This window comes from Octopus bimaculoides, chromosome 10, assembly GCF_046866305.1.
Source record: "Octopus bimaculoides isolate indiv1 chromosome 10, ASM4686630v1, whole genome shotgun sequence".
NCBI lineage: Eukaryota > Metazoa > Mollusca > Cephalopoda > Octopoda > Octopodidae > Octopus > Octopus bimaculoides.
Genome location: NC_142937.1, coordinates 85,469,249 through 85,495,762, shown reverse-complemented (window position 1 = coordinate 85,495,762; position 26,514 = coordinate 85,469,249). Strand labels below are relative to the sequence as shown.

General features: G+C 37.1%; 1 protein-coding gene across 4 annotated transcripts in view; it reads right to left on the bottom strand.

Moving 5' to 3' along the window:
- LOC106871331 (growth hormone-regulated TBC protein 1-A) overlaps window positions 1-26,514 on the bottom strand; it is a 79,491-nt gene that overhangs the window by 35,844 nt on the left and 17,133 nt on the right. Inside the window, exon 1 of one of the 4 annotated variants that reach the window (XM_014917728.3) lies at window positions 10,931-11,728. The exons of 1 other annotated variant lie outside the window; for it this stretch is intronic. In XM_014917728.3, the coding sequence (XP_014773214.1) occupies window positions 10,931-10,956 (26 nt within the window). In that variant the 5' untranslated portion in view covers window positions 10,957-11,728. Of the gene's footprint in view, window positions 1-10,930; window positions 11,729-26,514 lie in introns of those variants that run through there. 2 more of the 4 variants (XM_089358921.1, XM_014917727.3) reach the window with 2 other exon arrangements.

The window sequence follows — 26,514 nt, the reverse complement described above, 5'->3', positions numbered from 1 at the left end:
ATAAGCATAAGACTCGCATCTCCAAACAGAAACAATTAGTAGCTTGTATCTGTATATTGTGTGCATTAAATATTATATATATATATGTAAAGAGAGGGAGAGAGAGTGATAATTCCTAAGGTTACTTGAAGTTTCGTGGATGAAAAAACATGACTAGTTCCTCAGACATGGGGGTGAAAATGGTCCAAGGAGCTGGTCATGGTTTTTTTTTTCTTTCATATCTACAGAACTTTAAGTAGTATAAGGAACTACTGGATAACTCCAACTACATAATGACTGCTACTTCTGTTTGTTCACACACACACACACACACACACACACACACAATGTATATATAGACCCTCAACACTCTTTTGTAGAGTGTTGTGTTTGTTCTGCTTTCGTGTTACATTTCAGGACAACAAAATTGAAGCATATTCATGTCAATAATGTTATTTTGTCAATCAGTCAGCCTTGTCACAGTTCAAGTAATATACTGCTGGCAAACAGGTAATATATTTCCTAATTCTGTGCTTATTAATAACACTATTTTATTAAATATTATTTGCTATTTCATCTTTCGGTTGAATCTAATGTTGGCACAAAGCTACAGATTTGACAGAGATATCAACATATTTCCACTCTCCAATCTTCGTGTTTAGATATCAGCCCTGTCATATTTGACCACAGCAAAATTAGAACTTGCAATGTAAAGGGACACAAGTAAATTTTTTCAGTGTTTATGTATGCAGGTGTAAGTGTGTGTGTAAGCATGTGTGAGTGTGCATGTGTGTGTGTATGTGTATCTGTGTGCATGTGTTTTTATCATACTCAAAAGGCATATGAACAGTAGGTAGAGAGACACTATGGTTGTCTTAGTATGGTAAACAAGATAGAGAAAAAGGGTACAGCCAAACAGAGGGCTCTTTTTCACCAACTATTTGCCTATGACAGTGAAGAACCAGTGTATTCAGAAGAGTATTAACCATTGTAGTAGTAGTAAGAGTAAGAAACAAATAAGAGAGAGAAGAGAAACGACACAGCAGTCAGTCAGAAGGTTGACAGAGAGAGTGAGATGCACATAGATGAATAAAGACAGAAATGAGGAGATGAAGCATGCAAACATAGATTGGATGGAGACCATGACTTGGTCTCTGCAAGCCGCATTGCAGGCTACCTGTCTAGGGGGGCAGTAACTCCAAATATATGCATTGTGTGTGCATATGTGTGTGTAAGTGTGAATGTAAGTGCCTGTGTGTATATATATTTTAACACTCTTCCGCAGCTGTGAGATGTAAGTGTTGCATCGATGAGACTTGAAGAAAATTGAATGTTTCCAACAGCACAAACTTTACATAATTATGAAAATTTGATGGAAGGACTACACTACCAATGAAGAGGTTCTGCTCTGGGCTGGACTACCTAGTATTGAAGTTACTGTGGCACGACACCATCTCTGTTGGTTAGGACACATCATATGTATGCCTCAAACATGCCTCCCCTATCATCTCACCTTTGCAGAGATGGCCTCAGTCACCAGACCACATGGAGTCCCCATCTGGTACCTTGGCACAATCTTCAGGCAATGCCCACATGGCATGACAAGCTAAACAACAGAACTCTCTCTCTCTCTCGCTATATATATATATATATATATATATATATATATAATTATTCAATATTAACAGTTTTTTATTAGAAAACCAGGAATTTATACAAGGCTATGAAAGAAGTGCTCAAACTAGTTGAGCCATAGGTACAAAGTTAATTGCAGAATAAAACCGTTAGGTCATCGACTCGAAAAGCCGTAGCCCACCAATGACCATATATAAGAAGTACAACATAGACCACAAAAACTAAATTAGTAAAGGGAGGTCAAAATTCTTATACATAAGAATAAAAATCGATTAAAAATACAATAGAATAATATAAATAAAATAAATAAACAGCGATTAAAAATTGATTAAAAATATTAGAGACTGGTACAAATACAGTAGAATAAATAGATATCTGGTGTAGCCATCCGGTTTCACCAGTCCTCAGTCAAATCGTCCAACCCATGCTAGCATGGAAAGCGGACGTTAAATGATGATGATGATGATGATATAGAAAAAATATAGAGAAAAAAAAATAATACATAGGGAGACGTAGTCCAACAGTTCATTCGCTGAGGCCAATAGCCAACAAAAGAAGTTCAAGATAAATAGTACGAAAGTTCAACTACCTGCCTCATGACAGCAAATTTAGTAGGTAAAATCCAATTTCATAAACAGGAATACCGAAGCGCACGGGACAAAGCAACAACAGAACATCCAAAGTGAGGCAAAGTAAAATCCAAGTTTCACCATTCCGCAGGTAACATCAGTAAAGTCAAACCATAAACATCATTTACAGTGGATTACGAGTATAGGTGGAACACAAACACAGAACACCTATGGCCATTTCGGGGGTATATCACTGTATTTAAATGCACAATAGAGCACAAATTGGTGATAACCCCTTCTTCAGGGTAAAAAAAGACACACAGACCTCAACGAAGTCACCAATCAAAAACATTATAATTATGAGAGCAAGCTTAAATAAATAATAAAATGGACTAGACCAAAAAAAAAAAAAAAATCTAATTTTTAGTATACCCTTTAGAATAGTCAGGCAGGTTTGGTAACTAAAACTATTAGGTTTCAAATCCAACGTAAACCATGATAAAAAATAAATACTACCATTGTACTCATATTTTTATGATTATTTTAATATCAATTATTTTTGTCTATTTATTTACTTCTATCATTACCATTACTATCACCATTACTACCATTATTACTACTACTAATACTTATTTTTGTTCTTATTCCTATTTTTATATAGTTTTAGGAAGGTGGAGGAAAATTTATGATTGCAAAGAGGGATTACCTCGATAAACTTATTCAAGGTTTTCGGCCCAAAAGACCTAAGAATGGAAAGGGATTCCCTAATGCATAATAAGCACTTGCTAATATTAGCCCTAAATTGGGGGGTTCTAGATAAGATTGACCATTCAAGATAGTACTTCTTATTCCTCCTCTTGAGGTCATGTAGCTAAGAGGCGAGTGTTGTGGAATTATAATAATTCTCATTAGAAAAGGAACTCATGTGCGCCCTATACCTGGCTTTAAAATTCACTGAACTTCCAATATAAAACTTATTTTGTTTGTCCTCATCTCTGACTACACATTTATACACTACGTTTGTGGACAAACAAAGTCCGCCGAGAGGACATAAAGAAGGGTCCTTACAATTACATAATTTTTTACGGCCACCCTTAAAGTCATTTCCAGCATTATTAACCGCCCTCAGAAATTTATTCTTATCAACCATTCCACTTATCTCATTCCCAGATTTAGGCATAATCCGAGGGAATGAAGGGCCCGTTCCACCATCGTCGTGTGGTTTACAGTTGGTTTTATTTGAAACAGGGTTTCCCTGTAGCGTACATTCGCATATCTTTAACTTATTTATTTTATTCCTATTTAAAGAGGCAATAATGGATGCTAAATTTGGCATTCCAGAGTAGGAACACTTAATTGTAGATGTTACCTGCGGAATGGTGAAACTTGGATTTTACTTTGCCTCACTTTGGATGTTCTGTTGTTGTTTTGTCCCGTGCGCTTCGGTATTCCTGTTTATGAAATTGGATTTTACCTACTAAATTTGCTGTCATGAGGCAGGTAGTTGAACTTTCGTACTATTTATCTTGAACTTCTTTTGTTGGCTATTGGCCTCAGCGAATGAACTGTTGTGCTACGTCTCCCTATGTATTATATTTTTTTCTCTATATTTTTTCTATATCATCATCATCATCATCATCGTTTAACGTCCGCTTTCCATGCTAGCATGGGTTGGACGATTTGACTGAGGACTAGTGAAACCGGATGGCTACACCAGATATCTATTTATTCTACTGTATTTGTACCAGTCTCTAATATTTTTAATCAATTTTTAATGGCTGTTTATTTATTTTATTTATATTATTCTATTGTATTGTTAATTGATTTTTATTCTTATGTATAAAAATTTTGACCTCCCTTTACTAATTTGGTTTTTGTGGTCTATGTTGTACTTCTTATATGTGGTCATTGGTGGGCTACGGCTTTTCGAGTCGATGACCTAACGGTTTTATTCTGCAATTAACTTTATATATATATACATATATATATATATATATGGAAGCATGGAAAAGGGGGACATAATAATGATGACAGCAATGTAATAAAGATACATTTTTTTTTTAAAGTAGCATTTCAAATTTTATTAGCATATTTTAAAATACCCATACACACGCTATATACACACCCATATCTGTGACAAGAATTCTAGTCACTTTCTTAAACAGTTGTTGCTTAATGGCTTTATACTACTTACCTGCTGATAATTATTTTAAAAGACAATTTATTGTTCTCTGGCCTATGTTGCTTTAAAGTTGATATTTTGTTTACACTAAAACATGTAATTATAAAACTAACATTAGATATAGTTCAGGTATGTGTATTAGTACTTTTACATTTACTGGTGCAATCACCATTAAGGAAAGATTGTGCTATTTTTGGTAGTCAATCAGAAATAAGAGAGCAACATCAGGCCCTGTTTACCGCATTTTTAAATCTGTCATCATTTTTACACCACAAACAGGATTTTCTATGGGATGTCTTAAGAAAGTTTTGTTAGCTGTTCAATTTTAAGAACCTTGTCCACTAATTTCACACAGAGCTGATGGCTCATGTTATTGATGGAAGTCAGAAATCTGTGTTACAAAGAAATCTGTGTTACAAGAAATCTGTGTTACAAAGAGAGGCAGGACTTACTATTAACTTCCAACTCAATAGAAACTTTTTTCAACATTAGAAAGCTGTGGGTTTAACAAAACATTGAACTACAGTATACCGACGGCTGTGTTGTGGTGGCTCACAACTCCAGAAACTCAATCAGCCATCATCGTTGACAGCTGTTACACTTTACAAAAAAAACAGGCCATTCAGAAAACTGATGTTATTGATCAATGGTGCGCTGTAGTTACCTCTTTCATCCCCGCTTTCTCAGTACTATAGCAACAGCCACTACACTCTCCCAATTCAGACACCTAAGAAGCAACATTTCCTACAACTACACATTGAGTGATGAGATTCTAAACTGTTTCAGACAGGTCTCTATATCCTTTCAAAGGATCAGAGAGAAAGCCTTTCTAGACAAGTATATCACCCTTAATACTTAGGTCCTTATCTACCAAACCATCAGCGTTTCCTTTAACCAATATGGATACAAGATATGGATCACCTGCAATTAACACATTTAGATCATTAAGACCGTTAACATCCAGTGTTAGCTAAATACACTTTCAGGTACCTAGCAAAATAGAATTATACACACACAAATGTAGGTGCAAGCATTGCTGTGTGCTTCCCAGCCACGTGGCTTCAGGTTTGGTTCGATTGTGCGGCATCTTAGGCAAGTGTCTTCTACTATAGTCTTGGGCTGACCAAACCCTTGTGAGTGGATTTGATTGACTGAAACTGGAAGATCATTAAGTGTGTGTGTGTGTGTGTGTGTGTGTGTGTGTGTGTGTGTGTGTGTGTGTGTACCTTTGTTTTGACATCATGTGATGCTTATATATAAGCATCACTGTCATACAAGCCATGTTATTCATTTTTAGTCTTCTGTGACAAACATGTCTGGTCATGGGGAAATATTACTCTGCTTAGAAACAAATGAGGGTTGGCAACTGGAAGGGCATCCAGCCACAGAAATAATAAATTCAATAAATTCTGTCTAACCCATACAAGTATGGTAAAGTAGATCTTAAATGATGACAAGGATGGTGATGAGGGGGAGGAGGAACAACCAAATGAACACCAGCAACATTGAATCCACACTTTATATGAATCTTCTGAGATAGTACACATATCTGATAAAAGTCTTCTACATAGGATCTTCTATGGCTGGCTACACTATAGTCAATACCTAGCTGGAGGACCAAAGAAGCTGTTTAAAGATCAGTTCAAAGACACTTTGCAGAAATGAAAGATAAACCTTTTAAGAATAGAAAATATTTCTATCTGCCATTCTCTTTGCTGATTTCTCTATTGAAGGGAAATTGGAGATATGGATGTAAAATGTACCCAGTACACCCAGAAATGTAAAAAAGAGGCATATATGCATGCAGATTTAGATCTGGCCTCTCCAATAAAAACTTTTACATATCTCACTTGTAACTGAAGCTGTACATCAAGGATTAGGATGCACAGTGATCAAAGAATCTACAACTGATGGAGAAGATGGTAATAATCAGAATGAATAGAAAACTTTAAGTATATGTACTTCTCAATATAGATACTGCTTTCATCTCTTATAGAGATTTTCTTAATGGGATAATTTGCTTATTGCAAAATCAGAGATTGTGTGTCACTTATTTTCCATATAATGCAAGCTGGGGTGAACTACTGCTATGTCCAGCAGACAAGTACCCACCACTGAGAATGACCATAATAAGGTCGAAACTGCGTGGTCTGATGGTCTTGATAGCAGGGATAGAAGGGAGTTGTCTCCCCACTTGCAATATATATTGAGTGCAAAACACACTGCTTTCGTCTCTTATAGAGATTTTCTTTCTTAAGTATATGTTTGTGAATATATTTCTGTATATATAAACATGTATGAGCTTGTGAGCATGTGTCTTTGCCTGTCTGTATATAGAGAGATGTGTGTGTATGTGTGTTTTGTGCATGAATATATTGCATGTGTATGCATATGGATGTATGGAGGAATAACTGGTGTATAAATATTTAGGGGCTTAAATGCTGATATTTGCATGTGGAGAGCATAAGAATGTATGTGTGTATATGTGCATGTGTGATGTCTAATTTACTTTTTTAATTACATTTACTTCTCACTAAACAATCACATTTCCAACAACATTTAACATTTATCAGTGACCCTAAAGGACTTCATCTACAAATTACTTTAACTTCCTGTAAGAAGAGAAACCATTCATGTGTGTGTGAGCATGTATGTGCGTATGAGTGCATGTACAAAGACAACTTCTCACACTTGTATATTGCGTAACAGTGAATTATGTAACAGTCATTGTGGTGATGATGGTAATGGTTGCAGTATTACAGTAGAGAAAGTGGCAGGGATAACAGCACTGGTGGTGTAATGGTTGTGGTGGTTATAGTACCGTTGATGGTGGTGGTGGTGGTGATGATATTATTTGTTGTGATGGTTATAGGGGTAACATTACTTGTGGCAGTGGAGATAGTAAGTTTTAGTGGTGGTAGTGGTGGTCATAGTAGCAACAGTGATAAGAATGATTGTGGTAAAAAGCTTTGTCACATTTTGTAAAAACGTGTATGTGGCTGCTTGAATGGCAAGAATTAGCAGCCACATACATCACATCTCAAAAATCACTTGATAATCTTAAAAACAGAATGACATTTTATTTAATTAATAATACGCTTTTAGATCCACTCTGTCTTAACACAAAAAGGAAACGGCAGGACACTCGTGGCTGCAATGCCTTTAATCATACATAATACTTAATCATGGCTTCTCTAGGATTAACCAGCAATAAACATACAATAATTGAGTGTCAGTCGGTCACTAAACTAAACTATCAACTTACAATGTATAGTATTTTGCTTCTTGACATTTTGCATCAAATCACCAATGAGAGGTAGACTAGTCAAATTATTTTTCATTCACGCCCTCTTTTTATGGAGGTGAATGTAAGAAATATGAGGCCAATAGTACATGGTCTGATTAAATCTACAACATATCTTCCCTCATAAAAATTTGGCAGTCAGCCAATAATAGAAATCATTGAAGTTCTACAGGTCAGTCATTCCAGTTATTGTCTTTATATATATATGTGTGTGTGTATATATATATATATATATATATATATATATATATATATATATATATATATATATATATATATATACATAGATGAAGTGAAATGGCTTAACCTAGGATTGAACTTTTATTGCAAATATTATTTAAAGTGTTGAGAAGGACATTCAGTCATAGAATCTATACCAAAGCTGACATTGGAGTTCAATGCAGTTTGTGGCTTGATGGATCCTGTCAAACCATCCAACCCATGCCAGCATTGAAAACAGATGTTAAATGATGAGATGTGTGTATGTGTGAGTGAAGGCAGGTTCAGTTTTCAGCATTTTATTTGTAAAACCTGTGTTCTTAGAAAAAAAAAATGATACTAAAATCACAAGTTTTAGGTTATAAAAAGAGTTTTTAAGACTTAAATAAAGTATTAATTATTTAGGTAGTGACATCTGCAAAGATTCTCAAACAGTGAGCAGGTGTGTTACTTTTGTCAGGGACATCATTTTGCAGTTAGTCTCTTTGACAAAGCTGCAGTCTCAGATCAGGTATTAACCATAATTAGGTGCCTAACATCTGGAATTTGTTAAGTGCACACAATCCTCTACCAGTCAAGCAGAGCAGCCAAAGGATTAGTAACCCTTTAGCATTCAGATAACTTTGTTGAATGTAATGCTTATTTATTCACATTATTTTGAATTAAATATGCTATATCTCATACCTTTGAGATTTTGACAATGTGATAGTCTACTTTAAGAACAACATTGTAGGTTAGGTGTGACAGGCTGGATCTGGTTGGTTTGATCATAAAACAGGTAGAATATTTTCACCAGATATGGTTGATTTAAATGCTAAAGGGTTAATATGCACTCTGTAGAATGTTAGTAGTGGGCACCAGAGATAATTTTCAAGCAGGTTCTCTATACATTCTTCATGATCAACAAAGCAGTTTCTATTGGTGGACTTCCAGCTCAAGGATTATGGATAACATCCAAAAATTCCTAGTCTGGTGGTTCTATTCAGAGGCAATGCCAATTTAAGATAAGGTTTAAATGCATGGCAGTCCTGTAATCTAGGCATGTCTGAGATGCATCCAGAGTAACAATCCCATTCTCTGCATATTCGTCCAGTGCCTAAACACTGCTGAATTGTGGAGTTATGTCAGATCCAGCTCTCAGAAGAATCCATTATTAAGAGTGCCTCTACCACTAACTTTGCTCAGAAGGACAAGTACTGTCACTCTGCTTGGTGGCTATAGGGGTAAAGGTAGTGTGATGGGTAAAAACTGAAAGGATTTAAGACAGCATATTTCTTCCTTGGCCAAGTCCTCATGATCTTTTTTTAAAATACCACCTGAAAAGAAATATGAAGGTAAAGCAAAGAAGTGTTGCCTTCCAGTAAATTTGCTAGAAGGTAGACAAGACTGATGAAAATGGCTTAAATGAATAATCCTGTCCTTAATATGTGCTCGTGTATTGTGGGTCAAATATTGAGATAAGGTATTTGTATTTGTTAGTCAGAGTAAATCAGAATTTATTTGATGTTGACCAACAGGTCCAAAGGAGCTCTCCACCTATTGAGACTGTTTTATTTATTGTGATAATATCCCCCCACATCTCTCAGTATTATGGCAATAAAAGAAACCATCATAACTTATTTTCATTAATAGGATGGTAGATTAGCAATGATGGCAGATTAGCAGTGATGGTTGAATACCTTTAAGTATTTAGTACATTCCTGAAAACGAGTTTTGAGAAGTGCATTTCATTTAACCAACTCCTACTTAATTGGGAAAATGAATGACAAAGTCAACCTCAGCAAGATTTGAATGCAAAATGTAAAGGGGTAACCAAAAACAAATACTACAAGGCATTTTGATTGGTCGTTTTGTAAGCCACAATAATAATAGTAATGGTTTCTGATTGAGGGGAGAGAGATTAATAAACTGGTACTTCATTTTATCGACCCCAAAAGGACTGAAGGTGAAATTTGAGCTCAGAAACATAAAGAACCAGAAGAAATATCATGAAGCATTTTTATCAGACACTAATTATTCTGCCAGCTTGTAGCCTTTGGTAATAATTGCTTCAAATTTTAGTATAATTTTACGGGTGGCAGAGTTAGTCGATTGCATCGACCCCTCTCCCAGTACAGGATTTGTATTTTATCTTATCAATCCCAAAAGGATAAAAGGCAAACTTGACTTCGGATGGGATTTGAACTCAAAATGTAGAGCTAGAAGTTAAACTGCAAGACATTTTTTTTTCCGACGCTCTAAATATCCTGTCAATCACAAAGCCACAAATTCGGAAAGAGGAGGGGCAGCAATCGAAGTCAATACTTGATTGGCATTTTATAGTACTTAGAGATCGAATAACAAACGAAGGGATTTGAACTCGGAACATAAAGGGACATAACTAAATTACGGCAGGGTAATTTACCAATTGATCTACTAATTCTGCCACTCAAAATAATAACAAGATTGTCTCCAGTTAGAAGATGAATGCTGTGATATACTTTCACTTTATGAAAAATAATAACTATAGATTTTCTGTTGTTATGTTATAGAAGACTGGAATTTTTTAAAAGTCAAAACTAAGTGATACTTTGAACTAGATACAGTAAAATGTTCTAGTTAGGTGCTCTAGAATTCCATTTATTTATAATACTGTCAGTACTTTATTTAAACATAAAGTCTTGGAGAAAGCAGAAAATATAACATGAAATGACATGTCTCAGAACGCAGTGCTCTATCGAAAGATATCTAATGCATGTTCAAATTGACTTTTATAATAATTTACCAGCAAGGACAAGGCAAGATATAATAGAAAAATAAACTGATAGTTCCTTTTATTGTACGACTCCCCAGCATATATGTTTGTTTATCGTTCTTACACACTGAATTTTAATTTAAGCTTGCAATAAGCTGCGCTAAGGACGCCAGCTGGACGTTGCTAATGAAAACCTCCCACCAAAATTATATACGTACTGGACCCCCACTTTTAGTCCGACATGTGCTTCGAAACAAGACTTAAGAAAAGAGAAAGTAAAACAGTGACAAGCATTAAATGGTACTTACCTGTTCGCATCGTTTCCCCAATCCATTGCAACTAAGGGGAAACAATGTAGGATCTATAGATGAACTTTATATATTTAGAGGAATGTGAAATATATAAATAAATATATATTATATCCCATGCAGTCACAATTGAGTCGTTAGTGGTAGCATAAATTTATGTTTCTTCTCACGGTGGAGTAAGAAGACTGCTTGAAAACATCAGATTATTAAAATATAAGATTAAGATGACCAAAGAACACGAACAGAAAAAAATAAATAGATATCTTAAAGGCTTTGTGTGTCAAAATAATATCATATTAGATGTCCAAAAGACGCGAGGACTGCAGTCAATTAACTGAACGTGTACCTTGGAATCTGGTTTGATTTCTTCGCTTTTATTGTATTATCGATTACATCGTGTCTCTTTCTCCTTCCTTCGTTCATTCTCTTTATCTTTCCCTCATTTGCTCTTTCTTTCTTCCTTTCTCTCTTTATATCTCCTTGTTCTCTCTTTCTTTTTCTCCGTCCCTCTTAATCTCTCCTTTGTTTTCTCTTTCTTTTTCACCCTCCCTCTTTATTCCCTCCTTTTTGCTCCCTCTCTCTCTCTCTTTCTTGCCTCCCTCTTCTCCTCAGGCTATCTTCATAACTCGTTCGGAGATAAATTTTCTTTCTTCCTCTAAACCTTCTTTTCTTCTGACTGTCTTTATTTATAAGACACATTCATTAGCTGTTCAACGTATCTCAAATATATAAATATTAATAATAAAACTTCACATCTAATAATTATCCAGCTTTTTTCCCCGACGATTTACAAGGTTTGTTAAAATATATATATATATATATATATATATATATATATATATATATATATATACATATATATATATATATATATATATATATATATATATATATATATATATATATATATATATGCATATAAGTACACACTATTTCGTAAAATAAGCATATACTACACTACATGGAGTGAGTATTCCTTTCTCCTGTTTGTAAACTCAAACATACATATGTACACAGTGCGTGTGTGTATTGCAAAATTCCGTCACAGATTTCAAGGATTCTTGTTTCTTCTTTGTTTAAGGAGCTTCTGCAAACATGTGAATGAAAAAGAAAAGGGGAATATTTTCGGCAGGCAGCACGGAAAGAGAAAGATATGCAAACTGACAACACAGGCCACTACCTACTGGAGTAAGTCACAACATGCCAGTCACAACATGACAATGACATACTCACACCTGCTGATGGCACAGTACGAAATGAACAAGCTTTGTTTATGTCAAGCTATGCCAAACAGGGATCTATACAACTGATTTGTGTCCGTACGTGTGGTAGAGTATGTGTGTGTGTGTGTGTGTGCAACATGTAAAAGTTTGTCTGTGCTTCTGTGTATGTGTGCGTATCTATCTATCTATCTATTTATGTGTGTGTGTACACATACATATATACGTGCATGCAAAATACATATATACATACATAATACATAAAGAGATCCCAGTTATAAGAAATACTCATTTTAAAAATGGGAGAAAAACAATTGAAGAAAAAGTACTCAGTAATATCGAGTGAAAATCTTTGATAATTTAAAAATTTAAAAGATCTAACAAGACTAGTCGTGTTTCGTTTGTTTACAAATTCACCAGAATGATGAATTGAGAATCAACATCCGCACATACATTAATTAGATGGACATAACTTAACCCATACACATCCCTACCCACACAAACATGTACACATATATACATTATTAAAAACGCACGCATTTACATATCATCATCATCATCATCATCATCGTTTAACGTCCGCTTTCCATGCTAGCATGGGTTGGACGATTTGACTGAGGACTGGTGAACCAGGTGGCTACACCAGGCTTCAGTCTGATTTGGCATTTTTCTTTCCTTTAAAAATCGGCACGAACTTTCCGGACAACCCAGTATAAAGGGGGAGACCCCGCCACCCCCATACTTCTATACAAGGTATATAATCCAAAACAAGCATGTGGAAACACAAGCCTATTTTAAAACAGTCAAACTGAAAGTAAATCAGTCAACCTGTGGTGCTAAAAACTCATCACTACAGAATAAAGCATTGTTAGGACGAATTTCTATGCTTTCATTCTTTGCAACATATTTACATTATTGTGTAGTGAGTTCAGGTGCTGACATGAGTTATCTTCTCCCCCTCCCCCACCAGCACCCCTCTGTATCCAAGCCGGTGAGGTGGGGGCCTGGAAAAGTTCATAACCTGATAAACTTCCTTTTCATAAACTTTCATTTGAAGTTACAAGAAAGTGAAAGAAAAATTCAACAATAGCCAATAGTACTAAAATATGGCTATAAGATACATTAACAAAAGTAGAAAAGGAGGAAAAAGAAGAAAAAAGGGTAACTACTGTGGAAATGCCATGATCAGAGAAAAATGCTTAAAAAATAATACATAGAATTTGAAACCTACTATTTTCCCTGCTAAATGCTAGATTCAAAAATTTTCTGCTAAATGCTGAAAAAAAATGAGAGATCTAGCATAAAATATGTTAAATTGGCAACCCTGAATACATACATACATACATAAACACAGACACACACACACACACACACACAATAGGCGAGACCTAGATACACTCAGTTTGGAAAACACTAGTAGTGTTCAAATGAATCTCCAAATTCTTCATCCAGGACCTATGTCCACAGTTCACCTTAACTTTCTCTCTTGTGTGTGTGTCTGTGTGTACATATATATATATATACCAGAGTAAGCACATAAAAAAAGAGTACTCAAATACCAGAGGTAGAGTAATATGCTTTATTTAAAAGCAGCAGAAATAGAACAAAAAGCTGTTACTCAGAGTTTCACGTTCCTGTTCATTGGACAGTTTTCTTGGAAAAAAAAAAATTTCTAACAAAAAAACTGTCTGATGAATGGGAACGTGAAACTCTAAGTAACAGCTTTTTGTTATATTTCTGCTGCTTTTAAATAAAGTATATATATATACATATATATATATATATCGACTTTAAAGAGAGCTCAAAACTGATCCATTGAAAAAATACTTTATTATAATAATAATAATAATGAAAATGACAGATACTATATTCTTTTGCCTAATTTTTGGTATAAAAAAATATATATAAACACACACACACACACACACACACACATATATATATATATATTTGGAAATGTGCTGTGCGTGAGAAGACCCGGCAAGCCAAGTGAGATCGTTGCCAGGGCCCCTGGACTGGCTCTTGTGCGGGTGGCACATAAAAGACACCATTTCGAGCGTGGCCGTTTTCGTGCGGGTGACACATAAAAGCACCCACTACATCCAGCTGTAGAAACTCTGCCAAATTAGATTGGAGCCTGGTGTTGCCATCCGGTTTCACCAGTCCTCAGTCAAACCGTCCAACCCATGCTAGCATGGAAAGCGGACGTTAAACGATGATGATGATGATGATGATGATATAGTTACAAGGAAGTATATATATAGTTACAAGGAAGTATATCATATATATATATATATATATATTATTGTCATCATTGTTTAAAGTTCATATTTCAATGCTTGCAACCTTTTGATATTTCCAAGTAATGTAATATTCCATGTAATCAGACACATTTTTTACAGAAGACTGGAAATGAAGGACAATGCTTGCTTAATGGTGACATTTGATTCCAACTACTCCTTGAAATCAATGCCAGGAGACGCTAACAAATGCACACATATACATCATCATTATCATTATCAACATCATCATCATTTAACATCTGCTTTCCATGCTATCATGGACTGGAACAGTTAGACAGGAACCAGCCAGCTGCAAAGGGTCGAGGTCTAATGTTATATTTGGCTTGGTTTCTACAACTGGTAGAGGTAGTGTGAGCTGGGAGCATGAGGAATGGAAATAGTTCAGAAGTATGGGTGGGGGAGGGGATGCACCAATTCTGCTCTCAGGTAAATACAGCAATACCATAGAAGGGAGCGAGATGGAAACGTGGGGGAATGTTTGACGTGTCAAAGAGAGGCGAGAGGGGAGGGGGAATATGCCCCCTCCTTCCACATGTACAAGCATAACCAAGTGTGACTGGTTATGTACGCTGGAACTCTTTCAGTTTGCATCTAACAAGTCTACTCATAAAACTTTGGTTGGCCCAAGGCTGTCGTAGAAGATACTTGACCAAGGTACCATGCAGCAGTACTGAACCCAGAGCCAAATGATTGGGTAGCAAACTTTTTACCACCCAACCATACCTGTACCTGTTGTTGATGTTATTGTTGTTGTTATTATTATTATTATTATTATTATTCAGTAGTTTTATTTTTATAACGTGCTTTCACTTCACTACCGAGCGCAGCTCTGTGCGCCTTGGGTATGTGCTGTGGTTTGCTGTGGTGCTCTTATGTTTACTGTATTGAAAGTGTTTTGCGTAGGATGTGTGCAGTACCCAGTAGTGCAATTTTCTGTATGTTATATTATTATTATTATTATTATTACTATTAAGGCGACAAGCTGGCAGAATTATTAGCACGCTAGACGAAGTTCTTAGTGGCATTTCACCCGTCACTAATGTTCTGAGTTCAAATTCCGCCAAGGTTGACTTTAGCTTTCATCCTTTCGAGGTCAATAAATTAAGTATCAGTGAAACACTGGGGTCGATGTAATCGACTAGTTCCCTCCCCACAAATTTGAGGCCTTGTGCCTCCTGTAGAAAGAATTATTATTATTATTATTGCTTTTTTTCTTCTTTCTTCAAATTTTCTTCCATTCCTCACCGAGTGTTTTCCATACACCTAGAGCAGAGAAGCTCGTTGTATGCATTCCCAGTTTACACATGCAAATTTACAGGTAAAATATGTATCTAAAAAAAAATAATAAATAAATAAATTCATGAATGGATGTTTTCACAGCAATAATGCTCTTCTCAGTAAATGAGTCATTCCAGTTAACACGATTTTTTGCAATTCCTGTAAGGATGGTAAGCCTGGTATCATTTTCAAATAGATTTCAGTACCTATTTTTATCATTCCTAGAGATCCTACAATCACTGGTTATTATTATTATATATTTTTATGTATATATGTGTGTGTGTGTATATCAGCTAACTCTGATGAGCATAAGCTTATATAATTGGATTGTTACTTAACACTCCATTGTATTCCTAGCATGAAACCAATTGGTAAGATCAACCGTGATGGATATATAATGCTGCACATTTCAGATAATTTATATATATGAGGTACATTCCAGAAGTTGTGAGGCTTTTTTAGGAGAGGTAGTTATATATGTCCTACATTATTTTGACTTTAGTATATCATTATATGCTACTCTGCCAACTTTTATTATTCCAAATTGAAAGAGAAAGTTGTCACTGCAATTTCAGCATACCCTTCTAAACATTGCTTGTCACAGCTGACTAATTTGTGGAATGTTGTCAGGATATGAAAAAAAATTGGAAGTTTGCTATGCAAAATAAAGTTTTGTGTTAAAACTGGGCAAAACTGCCCCAGTAACTTATGAAATGCTCAACACTGCTTATGGACTAACTTATAGGAGTTGAACATTTGATTTTCACTGGCACAAGAGGCCAGGATAGTAAGTCCACTGGGATGCTCATGGCAATTCCCTTTTTCAATAGCAACAGCATCATCTACAGCCACTGAGTTCCTTTTGGCCAGCCAGACAGTCAATAAAGAGTACTTTGTGGAGGTTTTGAGGGGAGTTCAGGAAAAGATTTCATTACAAAAGACCAAAGCTCTTCCAGTCGGGTCAGTGACAACTGCACTGGACAATGCATCAGTTCACAATTCCATCCAGGTAACCAACTAATTGACAGAAAGGGGCATCAAATGAAGGAGATTACACTTTTGTATTTCTTTCAAATTAATAAATGTTCCTCCTGAGAAAGTCATAAAACCGCTTGTATGTATCTATATACAGGGGTTGGACAAAATAATGGAAACACCTTAAGATTTCAAACAAATTTATTTTAATATGGGGTGGGACAGCTTTGGCAGTAATCACAGCTTGAATTCTATGAGGTACAAAGTTTGAATTGTTTCCGAAGGAATTTTTGTCCATTCTTCAGCTAAAACAGTCTCCAGTTCTTGTAGTGATGATGGTGGAGGATATCGCTTCCTTACTTATTTTTCTAAAATGCACCATAAATGTTCAATGATATTGTGATCTGGGGTCTGTGGTGGCCAGATAAAATGTTCAACTTCACTAGAATGTTCCTCATGCCATTCAGTAACAACTTTAGCTGTACGAATTGGTACATTATCACCCTGAAAGATTGTGTTTCCCTCTGGAAACAGTTCCACAACCATAGGATGAATTTGATCAGATAAAATGCTTAAATAGTCTTGACTATTAATTCTGCCATGAAGGGAAACCATTGGGCTGGCGGATTTCCAAGATATAGCCCCCCCCCCCCAGATTATCACAGATCCTCCTCCATGTTTAACAATTAGAAGAAGGCAATCTGGGTCAAATGCTTCTTTTGGCTGTCTCCATATGTATACTCGGCTGGTGGTCAGGAATAAGGTAAAGGATGACTCGTCCAAGAAAATAACATTCTTCCACTGTTTTAGGGACCAATTCTGCAGGTTTTTACTCCACTCTAAATGCTAGGCCACTGGTTTTAAATTGATATTAATCAAATTAATATTCAATTTTTCACCCTTATTATTTAAATTATGTATGTATGTATGAATGAATGGATGGATGTATGCACGCATAGATGTATGATTGATTGTATGTGATTAGAAAGAGAAGGAAAAATTAGCTGGTGAGTCAGGGAAGATAGTATTGTACTCATACACTCACGCCTTTGCGCATAATACTCCTTTACCCCATCCACCCCCCACCACACATACAACACACACACACACATACACACACACACAACACACTCATACACGTAGGTATGAAATAAATGTTAATGCTTCTATGAAGTGGTTAGTTTAAATACTGCGAAATAACGACTAGTTAGCCTAGATAAATGGTTTTCTCATTTAGCTAACCGGTAAGAAACCTAAGTCGTATTGTCTTCGTTTATTTACGTAATTTATTTTTATTTCATTGAACTGAAAAATTTAATAGGCTATTAACGAAAGAAAGAAAAAAAAATTTTAACTGTCATAAAAGTTGATAGACAAACCTTAGAAGATTGTAATAACTGTTTCTAATTTAGACCAGAAGCAATTTTGAGGACAATGAGTAGGTCAATATCATTGATCCCCAATATTTGATTAGTGCTCAGTTCTATTAGTCACAAAAGAATGAACGGCAATGTTCACCTTCGAAGGGTTTGAACTCAGAATGTAAAACACCAGAACAGGTACCTTATAGCTACTGCTTTATAGCAACTGCCTTATAGCTACCACCTTATAGCTTATCACCTTATAGCTACCACCTTAAAGAGAATGATTAATGTGGCATCCTTATAGTTACCACCTTATAGCTACCACCTTGCAGCTACTGCCTTATATTGTGTATACAAAACTGTATACACAATAAAATGAAGCTATAATACAAAAATCCAATCCCCATGAAGCAATTGTAGCAAAGCTGTGTATGTGTGTGTGTGTGGTCTGGGGTTCAATCCCACTGCAAAATACCTTAGACAAGTATCTTCTATCGTAGCCTTTGATTGAGCTAAACCTTATGAGTGAAGTTTGGTAGACGGAAACTGTATCAAAGCCTGCCACAATCATTCCTGTTTTTAGATGGTAGACTTAATTCATCACCACCACATGGCCCTTGGGTACTTGTAGCAAATTCCACACTATTGCAACCATCTGAGGATAACTGCTTCCTTTCTTTCCACTAATCTCAGAGACCCTGGAAGGAGTCGTCAGCACTGTCCTCCTTCTTCTCACCAAACCATTAAGAAAAGAAGTGCCCTGGATGTCTAGCCAGCTTAGAAAATAACTATTTCACTACTACTTTTCTATCAAGACTAACTACAGTTCATCACAATGAGCAGCCAGAGAATCACTTGGTCTATTTTGAATCATCATCATTGTTTAACGTCCACTTTCCATGCTAGTATGGGTTAGACGATTTGACTGAGGACTGGCGAACCAGATGGCTGCACCAGGCTCCAATCTGAACTGGCAGAGTTTCTACAGTTGGATGCCCTTCCTAACGCCAACCACTCCAAGAGTGTAGTTAGTGCTTTTACGTGCCACCAGCACGAGAGCCAATCAGGAGGTACTGGCAATGGCCACGCTCAAATGGTGTTTTTTTTACGTGCCACCTGCACAGGAGCCAGTCCAGCGGCACTGGCAACGACCTCGCTCGAATGTTTTTTCGTGCCACCGACACAATATTCAAATTATGACCTTACAGCAAGCCATATTGTTTATCATTGCAAGTGACCACATAGCAGAATTGATGACTGTTGCAATAGTTGAAGCATTGAGCTGAATGAGACTGATAATATTATTGAAGTCTGAAGTTTTTTTAAATGGAAAAGGATGATTAATGTGGCAGTATGAAGACTAATTTGACAGTAGTGAGAAAACAACAGCAATGGCTGCTAATTCATAAGGAGATAGTCAGTTGGATTTTCCCAGCACTTGACTGGTATGTATTTTATCAATTTTGAAAGGGTGAAAGATAAAGATGACCTTAATGAAATTTGAACACAAAACCAAGAGGAGTAAAAGACTAAATGATAATAATAATGATTCTAATTTAGGTATAATGTCTGCACTGGGAGTCAATGTAATTGACCTGCCTCTCCCTTAGAATTATTGAAATTGTGCTAGAATTCTAGCACAATTTCAATAATATGAAATCAACATTATTATTATTTCATTTATGCACAATAGATTAGACTGTTCAAGAAAAATTCCTAGCATTGGGTTACAACAAATAACCTTAGATGTCAAGAACCTTCCTAGATGCCAAGAACCTTCCTAAGTATCCTAGCTGTCCTTAAAAATACTGTTTCTGGAGCTACACTAACCTGAGTTTTATGCCTATTTTCTCCATCCACCTATTCAAATCTTTAAGAATGATTTCTAATGCACCTATAACTACAGGGATACATTTTACCCTCACTTTCCATAACCTCTGATTCTAAGAGTAGTTGTTAGTGTGGAACCTGGGGATTGGGGTAGGGTGAAGACAGTATGAGGAAACCATAGGGGAGATAAGTGAATCAGGGAGGACTTGTAAGGGATAGGACAAAAATCAACCAATCAGGTCAAAGGAAACAATAGAAGTGGAAGAATGAAGAGAAGGCAGTGGTGTGCCAGAGGGCCAGTGATTAGAATGTGTTGTTTTGGGACAACATACAAATCAGTTGAGTGATCCTTCATGATGGGATGGGAGCTAAGATATCGATAGCTAATAGGGAAACAATGCAGAAACTATATAAAGGTGAAACAGAATCAAGTTATAAAGGTTTCACAATGTTTATTCCTGCCTCTGCGTTCAAGTGCCACTGGAGTTGATTTTACTTTTCAGTTCCCTTTCTGGGGGCCAGTGTATGTCTGTAAAATAAGTACCGTTTATTGATTGGAAGAGCAAATGTCAGTACTATCAGTTTTATTATGCTTTACACTGCAAAATTCAGCATAGTGACTAATATCAATGGAAATCAATAATCTACTTGAGTCCGATCAATTAACTATTATGCCATCCACAGCATTTAGAAAAAAAAAATAGGATTGTGTGACTAAATGAAAGAAATCAATATTTTCCTTTTATTGTTGTTATTTATTTCTCTATTTCTTTATTTTCTTCTTTCTTTCTTTTTTTTTTATTTTTACAGTAGCAGTATCCACAGGTTGTTGGAGGTGATTGATCAGTCAATTGATTGTTTTCATAATTCTCAGAGAAATCAGCTGGTCTCATTTATTCATTTTATGTACTAGATAGATATTTATAGCTTGTATAAACTCAAGGCCAGGAATTTAGAAGAGGTGGGGGGGGGGGGGCAGTCAATGAGATCAAGCTCAGTACTTAAATTGAACTTTATAGTGTCAGTCTGCTGGAGAATGGAAAGCAAAGTTGACATCGGCAAAATTTGAATTCAGCTTCACAAGGGATGTCTGTAAATAGTGTAAAGTTTTATTGTCAGAGCCCCCTCCTTGGATATCAAGTTTTTTGCAACTGGTACAACAAAACTATAAATATATGAGAGAGAGAGACAGACAGAGACAGAGAGAGACAGAGACAGAGACAGACAGACAGAGTGCTAGCATGCATGCATGAGAGTGTGTCGGAACATGATAGTGTGCGTGTGTGTGTGTGTGTGCATGCAGAGAGAGGGAGAGAAAGTGCATGAGAGTGTGTCTGAACATGATACTCTGTGTGTGTGTGTGTGTGTGCATAGGGGCAATAAACACTGAAGATGTACAGAAAACAGATTCCTTCACATGTCAGGGTAAAAACTAGAAATAATTGATTGCTTCCATTACCTAGGTGACCAAGTCAGTAGTTGGGGTGGATGCTCTGGGAGCATAGTTGCTAGAATAAGAATAACTTGGTAACAAAGGGCCTCTCACTCAGAGTGAAAGGTAGACTGTATGATGCCTGTGTGTGAATAGCCATGCTACATGGCAGTGAAACATGGGCCGTGACTGCTGAGGACATGCATAGGCTTGAAAGAAATGAAACTAGTATGCTCCACTGGATGTGTAATGTCAGTGTGCATACACGACAGAGTGTAAGTACCTTGAGAAAAAAGTTGGACATCAGAAGCATCAGATGTGGTGTGCAAAAGAGACGATTGCACTGGTATGGTCATGTGTTGTGCATGGATGAGGATAGGTGTGTGAAGAAGTGTCACACTCTAACAGTGGAACCTGTGAAAGAGGTAGACCTAGGAAGACATGGGATGAGGTGGTGAAGAACAACCTTCAAACGTTGGGCCTCAAGAAGCCGAGACCTTTGGTGATGCGCTGTGCATGAGAAGGCCCAGCCAGCCAAGTGAGATCATAGCCATGGCTGATGCCAGTGTCACATAACTGGCCCATTTAAAAATACACCTTCAATTGATGGACAATATGCTGTGCTTGAGAAGACCTGTTGAGCAAGTGAAATCAAAGTTGTGACTGATGCCAGTACCGCCTGACTGGCACCCATATCAGTGGCATGTAAAAAGCGCCTTTTGAGCATGACTGATGGTTCTGCCAGCTTGCTGCCTTATCTCTATATAGTTATAATAATATATGTCTATCTATGAGACATCTTTATGTCATTGAGTTTATTATAGATTCTCCAGGTCAGTTAAAACTTGAGATAATGTTGATAAGACTTGGAATTTAATCAGTGAAAAACCTTGGAATTTTATCTGTAAAGCATCTAATCGTTTTTTTTTGTTTTCATGCTTGTTTGTTTTTTGTTTTCTTGTTTTGTGTTTTTCTAATGAGCAAGGAAGATAAATTCTATCTAGTTTAATCTACTCTATGAAGCAGCCAAACCTTCCAAAATAATGTATTGTCTATAAATTGGAAACCACGTATTTTAAGTGCTAAACCTTACAATGAAGAATGGATGAGCTCAGTTAGAATGATGGTTAAATGATAAATTTCTATCAGTAATATTGATACGCTAGCTTTTTGTACGTACCTGTTGTACGTACCTGTTTTTGTATGTACCTGTTGTGTGCGTCACACATCTTTAAAGTGGCAAAGTGAGAGAGGAGGAGAGAGAAAGAGAGAGAAAGTGAGAGAGTGAGTAGTGGCGGCAATCATTTTGTGTTTTGAAATGTTTCTGAGAGAACATAAGAGAAAAGGAAAGAGAGTGAGAAAAGTTCTGAGGAAGGGGACGAAGGACTTCCTGGAAAGTTCTGATGAGTGGGATGAAGGAGAGTAGGGGAGGAAGGAGGAAGGAGGAGGGAGAGGAGGGACTATCTGGAAAGTTCCGAGGTTAACGGATAAGGACTTCCTGGAAAGTTCCAAGGAGGAGAGGAAGAAGGGGATAAGGGACTTCCTGGAAAGTTCAGAGGGAGAGGAGGAGGTGATGAGGGACTTCCTGCAAAGTTCTGGGGAAGTGGAGGAAGTGGGAGGGGAGGAACTTACTGGGAAGTTCTGAGGAAGTAGTGAGGACTTTGTGGAAAGTTTCGAGGAGGGGGACAGAGATTCCCTGAAAAGGAAGGGAGGTGGTCAGTAAAACATAAGTCTGAAACAGAAGTACACTCTAAGTTATAGAGCAGTATGTTATAAAGATAAAGTTAGGTAAGGCCAGTTTATGGGCTTAACCTGCGTTTCTCGACCATAAAGCACTTAGCTTTACAGCGTATCGTCAGATCCCAAATCTGTTGGCTTATACCTGTAAGCTTATACCTGTAAGCTTATACCTGTAAGCTTATACCTGTAAGCTTATACCTGTAAGCTTATACCTGTAAGCTTATACCTGTAAGCTTATACCTGTAAGCTTATACCTGTAAGCTTATACCTGTAAGCTTATACCTGTAAGCTTATACCTGTAAGCTTATACCTGTAAGCTTATACCTGTAAGCTTATACCTGTAAGCTTATACCTGTAAGCTTATACCTGTAAGCTTATACCTGTAAGCTTATACCTGTAAGCTTATACCTGTAAGCTTATACCTGTAAGCTTATACCTGTAAGCTTATACCTGTAAGCTTATACCTGTAAGCTTATACCTGTAAGCTTATACCTGTAAGCTTATACCTGTAAGCTTATACCTGTAAGCTTATACCTGTAAGCTTATACCTGTAAGCTTATACCTGTAAGCTTATACCTGTAAGCTTATACCTGTAAGCTTATACCTGTAAGCTTATACCTGTAAGCTTATACCTGTAAGCTTATACCTGTAAGCTTATACCTGTAAGCTTATACCTGTAAGCTTATACCTGTAAGCTTATACCTGTAAGCTTATACCTGTAAGCTTATACCTGTAAGCTTATACCTGTAAGCTTATACCTGTAAGCTTATACCTGTAAGCTTATACCTGTAAGCTTATACCTGTAAGCTTATACCTGTAAGCTTATACCTGTAAGCTTATACCTGTAAGCTTATACCTGTAAGCTTATACCTGTAAGCTTATACCTGTAAGCTTATACCTGTAAGCTTATACCTGTAAGCTTATACCTGTAAGCTTATACCTGTAAGCTTATACCTGTAAGCTTATACCTGTAAGCTTATACCTGTAAGCTTATACCTGTAAGCTTATACCTGTAAGCTTATACCTGTAAGCTTATACCTGTAAGCTTATACCTGTAAGCTTATACCTGTAAGCTTATACCTGTAAGCTTATACCTGTAAGCTTATACCTGTAAGCTTATACCTGTAAGCTTATACCTGTAAGCTTATACCTGTAAGCTTATACCTGTAAGCTTATACCTGTAAGCTTATACCTGTAAGCTTATACCTGTAAGCTTATACCTGTAAGCTTATACCTGTAAGCTTATACCTGTAAGCTTATACCTGTAAGCTTATACCTGTAAGCTTATACCTGTAAGCTTATACCTGTAAGCTTATACCTGTAAGCTTATACCTGTAAGCTTATACCTGTAAGCTTATACCTGTAAGCTTATACCTGTAAGCTTATACCTGTAAGCTTATACCTGTAAGCTTATACCTGTAAGCTTATACCTGTAAGCTTATACCTGTAAGCTTATACCTGTAAGCTTATACCTGTAAGCTTATACCTGTAAGCTTATACCTGTAAGCTTATACCTGTAAGCTTATACCTGTAAGCTTATACCTGTAAGCTTATACCTGTAAGCTTATACCTGTAAGCTTATACCTGTAAGCTTATACCTGTAAGCTTATACCTGTAAGCTTATACCTGTAAGCTTATACCTGTAAGCTTATACCTGTAAGCTTATACCTGTAAGCTTATACCTGTAAGCTTATACCTGTAAGCTTATACCTGTAAGCTTATACCTGTAAGCTTATACCTGTAAGCTTATACCTGTAAGCTTATACCTGTAAGCCAACAGGTTTGGGATCTGACAACACACTGTAAAGCTAAGTGCTTTATGGTCGAGAAACGCAGGTTAAGCCCATAAACTGGCCTTATCTCTCTATCTATATATCATCATCATCATCATCGTTTAACGTCCGCTTTCCATGCTAGCATGGGTTGGACGATTTGACTGAGGACTGGTGAAACCGGATGGCAACACCAGGCTCCAGTCTGATTTGGCAGAGTTTCTACAGCTGGATGCCCTTCCTAACGCCAACCACTCAGAGAGTGTAGTGGGTGCTTTTACGTGTCACCCGCACGAAAACGGCCACGCTCGAAATGGTGTCTTTTATGTGCCACCCGCACAAGCCAGTCCAGGGGCACTGGCAACGATCTCGCTCGAAAATCCTACAGGAGCCAGTCAGGCGGTACTGGCAACGGCCACGCTCAAAATGGTGCATCTCATGTGCCACCCGCACAAGAACCAGTCCAGGGGCACTGGCAACGATCTTACTTGGCTTGCCGGGTCTTCTCACGCACAGCCCATTTCCAAAGGTCTCGGTCCGTAGTCATCGCCTCGGTGAGGCCCAATGTACGAAGGTCTTGCCTCACCACCTCAGCCCAGGTCTTCCTGGGCCTACCTCTTCCACGGGTTCCCTCAACTGTTAGGGTGTGGCACTTTTTCACGCAGCTATCCTCCTCCATTCTCACCACATGTCCATACCAGCGCAATCGTCTCTCTTGCACGCCACAACTGATGCTTCTAATGTTCAGCTTTTCTCTCAAGATACTTACACTCTGACGGGTATTCACATTGACATTACACATCCAACGGAGCATACTGGCTTCATTCCTTGCGAGCTTACGTATGTCCTCAGCAGTTACAGCCCATGTTTCACTGCCATGTAGCATGGTTGTTCGTACGCATGCGTCATACAGTCTGCCTTTTACTCTGAGTGAGAGTCCCTTTGTCGCCAGCAGGGGTAAGAGCTCTCTAAACTTTGCCCAGGCTATTCTTATTCTAGCAGCTACACTTTCAGCGCACCCACCCCCACTACTAACTTGGTCGCCCAGATAGCGGAAGCTATCGACTACCTCTAGTTTTTCACCCTGGAATGAGATAGAAGTTGTTTCCTGTTTGTTTGCAGTCTTTATTGCACCTGAACATCTGCCACAAACAAAAACTAACTTGCTAGTTAACCTGCCTTTGATGTTGCTGCACCTCTTATGTGTCCATAGCTTGCACCGGGTACATCTTATAGAGTTACTACCTACTCCTTTTCTACATACTGAGCAGGGCCATCTACCTGAAGGGGTTTGTGTTTTATCTACCTTCCTACTTATTAGGATTTTGGTTTTAGCTAGGTTGACTCTAAGGCCCTTTGGGGGTTTAGTTCACAGGTGATCTAAACAATTAGATACATTAGGTAAGTGCTGTAATGGATTACTAGGGCTCCAAGGTTATAGCCGAGACGGTAGTTATGGAGCCATTGCAAATTTCCAATGCAGTGGATATATAATTATTAAACAGGACGTCAAACATTTAAGACAAGGCAAGCATCTCAAGTCATATACAATATTATTATTATAGGAAGACATTCAAAATCCTATAATATTATTGTATATGACTTGAAATGTTTGCCTTGCCTTAATGTTTGATGTCCTGGCGTTAGGAAGGGCATCCAGCTGTAGAAAC